Source organism: Buceros rhinoceros, unplaced genomic scaffold, assembly GCF_000710305.1.
Source record: "Buceros rhinoceros silvestris isolate BGI_N320 unplaced genomic scaffold, ASM71030v1 scaffold42181, whole genome shotgun sequence".
Lineage (NCBI taxonomy): Eukaryota > Metazoa > Chordata > Aves > Bucerotiformes > Bucerotidae > Buceros > Buceros rhinoceros.
The window spans coordinates 1,490-9,826 of record NW_010396723.1 but is presented as its reverse complement, the minus strand read 5'-3'; the positions used below and the strand labels follow the sequence as shown (position 1 = coordinate 9,826).

At 37.8% G+C, this 8,337-nt stretch overlaps 1 protein-coding gene across 1 annotated transcript; it reads left to right on the top strand.

The window, feature by feature from the left end:
• Positions 1 to 502: 502 nt before the first annotated feature.
• On the top strand, positions 503 to 8,337 carry LOC104502062 (UDP-N-acetylglucosamine--peptide N-acetylglucosaminyltransferase 110 kDa subunit-like; the record flags this gene model as incomplete). Its single annotated transcript, XM_010145974.1, has 9 exons — positions 503 to 592; positions 2,511 to 2,636; positions 3,396 to 3,566; positions 3,692 to 3,808; positions 3,888 to 4,055; positions 5,954 to 6,106; positions 6,828 to 7,080; positions 7,268 to 7,391; positions 7,996 to 8,337. Coding segments are annotated over 9 exons (1,377 nt in total), but the record flags the coding sequence as incomplete, so codon positions are not given.

The window sequence follows — 8,337 nt, the reverse complement described above, 5'->3', positions numbered from 1 at the left end:
TTTTGAGTCAGCCCAAGAGGAAGGGCGGTCTTTCTTATTCTGATTTACCAAGCTTTGCAGAGCTTAATTTAAATGCTAAGTTTTTTATTAAACCACTGCTTTTGTTGTGCAAGATAATAAATTCTCTGCATTTTGTTTCTGTTTGTTGTATATCTGTATGTGCTGGTTAGGTAAAGATGCCTGTTTACATTACCCATCAACCTTGAGTTTCTCAGATTCATTTGCAGTCTCTTAATTGGAGACAACTAGTTACTGGTTAAAGAATCTCTTAAAAAGCTTCCTGTGAAGGCTTAGTTTGTCTCTTCAACTGGAGTCATAATTACGATTCTCAATAATTACAAATTCTCAACTGGTAAATGCTGCACAAATAAATATAATCTGTATGAAACTAGATGTAATTTTGGTGTTGCAATTTAAAATTGTAATACTGTATCTTTTATAACAAAGTTATTTTCTTGGCAAGTTATTGCAGAAAATAAATTTTTAGTGCCTTATATTATAGGTATTCTGTTACGCCTTGAGTCCTGATGATGGTACAAATTTCCGTGTAAAAGTGATGGCTGAAGCAAATCATTTCATTGACTTATCTCAGGTGAGCTTTTTTGGTGCATTGACTTTTTAGCAAACATGAGTGAAGAAAGAGATTAGCCTGTAGTTTGAGATTTTTAGCTGCAATCATTTCTTGAATTCAGCTAATGTTAGGCTTGAGAATTGTGGAGTGTGTGGATGTATCGGTGCTATGCCTTACCTGGGATGCAGTGTGATCATCTCTGTGTAATTATTAAAAAGTAATAATAGTAGTATTAAATAACTGTTCCATTAGGTCTTAAGAGTCATATCTAAATGTCATGGGTAAGTCAAGATGCCATAACTGCAAACTTCCCACAACTTGCTTTACTCCAGTGAAGCCGGACAGAGGCTTAATGACTGATGAGGGGGTTTTGCCTGTCCTCTCATTGGAGGAGGCTGTTTTGGTAACATTTACAGGTAGGTGGTGGGGTTCTTTTGTTTTGTTTTTTTTGTAAGCTCCATATGAAAACTGATAGGGATTTCAGGATACATAGAAGTTATACTATCTCAGGCTAACTGGCAAAACCCTAAAGCAACATAGGATAATCAGTGTACAGTAATAATGGAACTGGAGTGGCACCTGGACAGTCCCAGATTCGGTGATAGCTATAACTTAAATGTGATTTTTAAACTCGGGTCGTTCAGAACCTAATCTTGTAAGTAAAAATGCTAAACTGATGTCAGTAGTGAGGTGGATTTTGCAAAGTTGATCTTGTAAGCTGTGGAAAGCTGTCTGTCCCCTCCACCCCCCACCCCCCCCACTTTTGCAGCTGTGGATGTTGAAATCCCTGGGTCATAGTAAAACAGGGCAGCAGTTTCATATTTGTTGTTGGACTTAACAGCTATCTAGGGAAAAAAAAATCTTTTTCCAGAGTGATACACTGAGCTGTCTATTTAAAATTCTTGAGGCATCGAACTCAAAATTTTAGGTTACAGTGCAGCTCTTAGAGATCTGTGCAGGAGGGTCAAACTGGTAGAAATAGTTCGTTGTGTTCTATTGCATTAGCAGTGTAATTTACTGAAAGTTAAACTAAGATGGAAACTCAAATTGTTGTCCACTCAGAGGTATGTAACTGCCTATGTTCATGCCTTTATCCTGCTATAAAATGTTAAGTAGATTTCCCTTTTTACAAAAATGAAGCACTTTTATGGTGCGTATTGATTGTAGAGTGAGTCAGCAGTAGCTGCAGAGTAGTTAATTGGCTTATTCATGATTTTCAGTTTGAAGAGTTCCTTGTATCCTCCCAACCTTAGTTTTGAAATCTACCACTTGCCTTCCATGAGCTTTGGTTGTTAATTAGCCTTACAAGAGTGGTGATGGTGAGGCTGTTCTGCTTTGTATAGCCTGTTTCAAGCCTTTGTTTTTTGTTCTACTGCTGCTGAATTAGATGCATCTATCAAATGTTTTCTTTTATCAGGTCATGGGTAATGACTAATTATATAATTAATTCTTGGAGAAATTCAAAATTGTTTACCTTTCAGTATTGGCCAGGAAGAGACACATTGTAGTTTCCAAGGCTTTGCTGTTCTTCTTGAAAGTCATTGGTAATACCTTTTGATGCAGCTGAGAACTGAAGCATTCTCAGTGTTTCTTGAAGTTTCTTCTATGGTCTATTTGTGGTACTTTTCTGCATGGCTTGCTGAACTCGGCAACCACAGATATCACTCCTGTGATTTGAACGTGCAGGGGAAATCTTCAAGTACCACAATTAAAATTTCTGTCCGCATCTGCTTCCAGATACTTTTCTTGGCTTCAGCACTTTTTTTTTCCATTGAGTTGAGGACTTTTACCTGTGTAAAACCAGGTGTAATGAGAATTAAATCTCACCTGGATTATGCAGTTGCCATTTACCCATTGGTACACTAATGACTAACCACATTAATTACTGAAAGACTGAAAACAAAAATAACTTTTATCTATTTATTTATTTATTTTCCAGATACCGTGTAATGGAAAAGCAGCAGACCGCATCCATCAGGATGGAATACACATTCTCATTAATATGAATGGTTACACCAAAGGAGCCCGTAATGAATTATTTGCCCTGAGACCAGCACCTATTCAGGTAACTAAGTTAGAGGGTTCTTTATCTCCAAGAAACCACTTGGAAAGTAGGAAGATATTCTCTCTTTCTGCTGGCAGAGTGGAAAAAATAGTGAAGTCTCATGTTGATCAGTAAGCAGGAGACACTTTTTAGGGTTTAGCATATATGAGGCAAATAGGATCATTCTGTTGAAGCAGAGTAGTTTGGGGGTTTTTATGTGCTTTATGGTAGTTGACTGTGTCCTGAAAGAAACCTGCTTAATTCTGTGAGGTTCCTGAACACCGCTGTCTTTCTTGCATTAGTGAGAACAAAGAAGGGGTATTTGAAGCAGTTGCAGAAATGAGTTGTGTTTCATTTCTTTAGGCTTAGTGAAATTCTAGTTAGAATAAGGCAGAATCAGTGTCAAGAGTTACTTTTTTCAACTCCGGATTTTTTGATATGCCTATGGACAGAGACTGGGAGAAGTCTGAATCAAAGTCACTCTAGGCTACAGAAGTTGTCTCAGCTAAGAGAAGCTATAATCGCTGATGTTTAGTATTCTGGCTCCATGAAGTTGGGTACTTCCATCTTTTGCTTGAGGGTTCAATTTTAGGACATCCTTGAACCTGTTCACTGTCTCAGTAGTGAAAGTTTGGGGTTAGTGATTGCTCTTCCGTTGATAAAACACAAGAAGGAACTTGAATCTCTGGATGGAAAATTTGCCCTAAAATGTGTTGATTTTTAACTTCCTTTATTTTTTCAATACGGCTGAGACTGGAGCCTTGCTTTCTTGTTTTTTAGGCAATGTGGTTAGGGTATCCTGGGACCAGTGGAGCATTGTTCATGGATTATATCATCACAGATAAAGAAACTTCCCCAGTTGAGGTGGCTGAGCAATATTCAGAGAAATTAGCTTATATGCCAAACACTTTCTTCATTGGAGACCATGCCAACATGTTTCCCCATCTGAAGGTATGTAGGAAGATCGGGCAAGAAAAGTAGTTATTTTCTATAGCTGTGTTTATAGAATGACACCTACTGTAGTACTTGGTAAGGGATCTTGCAACTTTTTAAAAAACTTTTTTTTTTTTAAACAGAAGAAAGCAGTCATTGATTTCAAGTCCAATGGTCATATTTATGATAACAGAATTGTTTTGAATGGCATTGACTTGAAGGCTTTCCTTGACAGCCTCCCTGATGTGAAGATTGTTAAGGTGAGAGCTACTCCTTTGTGTATTCCAACTCAAGGGCTGAAGCTAGTACTTTCTTTGATGCTTACGTGATTTATCTTAGATGAAGTGTCCTGATAGCTGTGACAATGCAGATGGTAATGCCGCCCTCAGTATGCCAGTCATTCCCATGAACACAATAGCAGAAGCTGTGATTGAGATGATTAATCGTGGGCAAATTCAGATAACTATCAATGGATTCAACATCAGTAATGGATTAGCAACTACTCAGGTGAGGCATCTCAAGACTCTGTTCTCTTCGATTTTGTATTATATCTGTAAGTTTTAACATAACAAGGAAGAAAAACCTCCAAGCACTTGTCTGTCTTCTGTTGTGTTGATTTGTTTAGTTCTCATACTGAAGGAACTCAAGAATGTGTTATAAGCAACAGGTGAACTGGAAGATGAACTTTCCCTCCGAAGAGAGAGGGGTTATATCAAGAGGTATATAAAGTCCAAAGAAATTTAATCTTGTTGCATAAAGACGACGCACTTAGTGGTTCAGAATTTGAAGGCAAGATTTGCACATCACCAGCAGCCTACAGGGCATTTGCAAGCTGTTACTCAGTTTCAGTTCTGTTTTCCCTTTAGAAAAAAATTGCTGGGTGGTACAGGCAAAGTAATTACACTGTATCCCAGCAACTTATCTCCTTACATCTTTCTGAATTGTGCACTATACCACTGCTTCCCAGTGCTTAACAGTTCGCGGGATTTTACTGATAGTGGCAGTTACTGGTTCTGTTTCATGCTGCTTCCTTTGTAGAACAGTTCTTACTGAAAATGCTGTATTTTGACACTGACATAACTCTTTTGGCTTTGGAATTTTATTCAGTTTACAATCATTAAGCAGGCTCTCTTATGATATTTTATATGTGACCTTTTATTATCACTGCTCTGTCTATAATCTCCTGCCTTTTTATGAGCTCTTTTGCTCACAGCTGAGACATTCCTTTAAGTTAGTAGTAGATTATGTCTTAGTTTGGTCAGGATGCTTATTAGCTTTTTTTTTCCCCAGAAATTGTCCTGTGAGAATAATAGAGAATTCTTGTCTTAGAACTCCACCACCAAGATGAAACAAACTAAGCTCTGTCAGTGCTCTTTTAAAACACGATTTCTATATTTTGATCACAATAATGTAACACTTCTTTGTGCTTATTCTGTTTTGATATCAGCTACTTTTGGGCAGAGGTTGATGAGAACTGTGCATTTTGTTTTATAGGTCTCCTCAGTGACCTGGATAAGTTAGCACTTTTACCAAATTTTGTTGAACTATATAACCTTGTATCTACTGTTATATACATTTTTGTAAAACAAATATATGTAAAGAAAAAGGTTCTAAGTACTTGCCCTTTCTGTACTGATATCTTAATTAGTCTTTGATCCCCCCTTTGCTTGTCATTCTTAAAAAAATCATACTTCCGTTTTACGAATCCTCAAGACTCTTGCATGGTATTCTGATATTCCCAACTTCATGCTCTGGTGGTTTTTATTAGTATATTCCTATTCTTTGTAAAGGCTGTAAGATCCATTCTTTTTTGAAATTCATTTGACTGTTCTAGTCTAATTTTCAGCATTTCCCATTATTTCCTTGTCAGCTAGCTCCTTTCAGTCTATCAGTTACGTATTAGGCTGTATCTTCAGTGTTGACTATCTGTTCTGTGTGTATTGTCTTTTAACATAAAAAAACCCAAAACAACCCCAAACCACAAAGACAAACCAACCAAATCAAACCCTTTGCTTTCTGAATACTTTTTTATTTTTCCTTGAAGTGTTAATTTTATTTTTGGTCTCAAGGGTAGGAGTTCATGTGTAATGCCTCTTTATATGATTCTTCTTTCCAACTATTCCAGTTACTTGGAATTTCAGTGAGATACAGCAAGGGCATGAAAATGCCCAGTGTTTTGTGCCTTGGTGGTTGCAACATTGTGGCATCCACAGCATGTATGCATACCAGTTATATTCTTGTTATGGGTAAGTAGACTATTTTGTTTTGTGTAATAAAACCAAAGATACGCTTACAATAACTTACGATGCTAACAAATGTTGCAGTGTCTCTCAGGACAGTTCCCCAGGGCATAGTCTTGGTTCCTGCAATTTCAGTGTTCCAATAGCTATTTTTTCTTCCTTTAGATTAACAACAAAGCAGCAACTGGTGAAGAAGTTCCACGAACTATAATTGTTACTACCCGTTCTCAGTATGGCTTACCAGAGGATGCTGTGGTATACTGTAACTTCAATCAGCTATATAAGATTGACCCTTCCACTTTACAGATGTGGGCTAATGTGAGTATTTGTGTCTAATATGAAGTCTAAGGTCAGACTTTTGGAACATAGTTGTTCTGTTCAAGTTAGCAGAAATTTCATGCAAGTTAAAACTGTAACCATTTTGTGGAAAACGCTGACCCTGAGCTGTTCAAATCCTTGCAATGCTTATGTTGCAGGACTTAGTGTTAACAGAATGTAGAATTTTTTACATTGATTTCGAATCACATCTGTACTTCAGCCAGTGAAAAAATATGTCTTGGACAGCTTAAGTATACTGGTATTCCATCGTGAAAAGAGTTTGGTCTTCTCTAGTCTGCACAATTAAGTTACAACTGTCCTTGACAGTTGATAGGTTGATATATCTGAACACTGAGTGTCTGTATCAAGGTCCAGTTTATAGACTATTGCGGAGAGTTACTTGAGAGGTAATTTTTTTTTTATATTTCATAGCATGGGCCTATAAATAAATGAGACCATAAATTTCAAGAACTAGTCTCTAAGTGCTGCTCTATGAACTATTGCTCAGAGTTGCTGTCTTGTTCAGAGGGACTAGAAATGCAACCCTAGTTATTCCACTTGAAATGAATTTTTTTTTTCTCCTGCTCTATGTCTCAGGAGAATAAAGTATTGAATGATGATGTCTTTTGCTTCATTTTGGTATGTGGTAATTCCTTGTTCAGAAAATAAAATGTTTCTGACCAAACTTTATGTACTTGCTGCTTTTTTTGTGGTGTTACAGATCCTAAAAAGAGTTCCAAACAGCGTTCTGTGGCTACTGCGTTTCCCAGCTGTAGGAGAACCCAATATTCAGCAATACGCACAAAACTTGGGTCTTTCACAAAATCGAATCATATTTTCTCCCGTTGCCCCCAAAGAAGAACATGTGAGGAGAGGGCAATTGGCTGATGTTTGTCTAGACACTCCGCTTTGCAATGGGCACACAACTGGGATGGATGTACTCTGGGCTGGGACTCCAATGGTCACTATGCCAGGTAATGCAGCAGGGATCTTACACAGAGCAGATAGGTTTGAACAGTATTAACTTTTTAGTATCGAACAGCAAGCCCAGCAAACTTCGTTGCCTCTTACAGAGGCTAAAGTAAAGTAACATACACTCTTCAATATATTACTTGAAAAACTCACTCCTGTTATCCTTTTTTTTTTTTTTTTTTTTAACAGGCGAGACTCTTGCATCACGAGTTGCTGCCTCCCAGCTTACTTGTCTGGGTTGTCTTGAGCTCATTGCAAAAAGTAGACAGGAATATGAGGATATTGCTGTGAAACTGGGAACTGATCTGGAATAGTAAGCAAATTTGTACTATAATAAATAAATAGTAAGCAAACTACGTGTGTAATGTAACATCAAGAATGTGAAATGCTGTATTTGGGCACAGTGCTTAGATTTATCAGTAATCTCATGCAGATATTTCAATATTTAAAATTGGCTAGGCAATCCTCATCTAGAGATTTCTTGTCTTGCAGTCAACTTGGCTTCTGCTTTTACAGTAAATTTAACAAAGCTCCAGACTGAGTAACATTGCTGCCTGTTCTGAAGAAATTGCTCATGTGCAGGCTCTTACCTGGTAAAAAGTGAAGTGTAGTTCACCTTTCATTTTTAAACTGAAAATCAAGTAGTTTGTCACTTACTGCTGAAATCACGCTGTAAAAAGTACAGATAATGTGACAAGTTAGTGGTTAATGTTAGTGGCTCTTGTGAGTTGAAGTGGTCGTGCTGGTCTGTCAGAAACGAAGGAACAGCAGTACGAATTGGGTGGAAGTTGGGGGAGCAGGTGTTTTTTAAGCAGTTGTACTGGCAGTACTGGGTTAGCTGAACATAGTAGATTTCAAAAGTGAACAGTATTACTAAGTGTTTGGAAAGTTCCTGACTGCTTTAACTCTTTCTGTAGCCTGAAAAAAATACGTGGCAAAGTCTGGAAGCAGAGAATATCCAGTCCTTTGTTCAACACGAAACAGTACACAATGGACCTGGAGCGGCTTTATCTTCAAATGTGGGATCACTTTGCTGCTGGGAACAAACCGGACCATATGATTAAGCCAGTAGAGGCCAGTGAATCTGCATGAAGAGAGACTTGTCTGTGTGCCCACCTAGAACTCTCCAGGAACTGAGCCTCTCACACACTTCTGCAGAGATGATGAGCTAAAACGTGTGCATTTCTACTTAATCTGCCTGGTACTCTGTGGCTGAAGTAATACATGATGGTGATTAAAGCACAGCCAGACTTACTCCT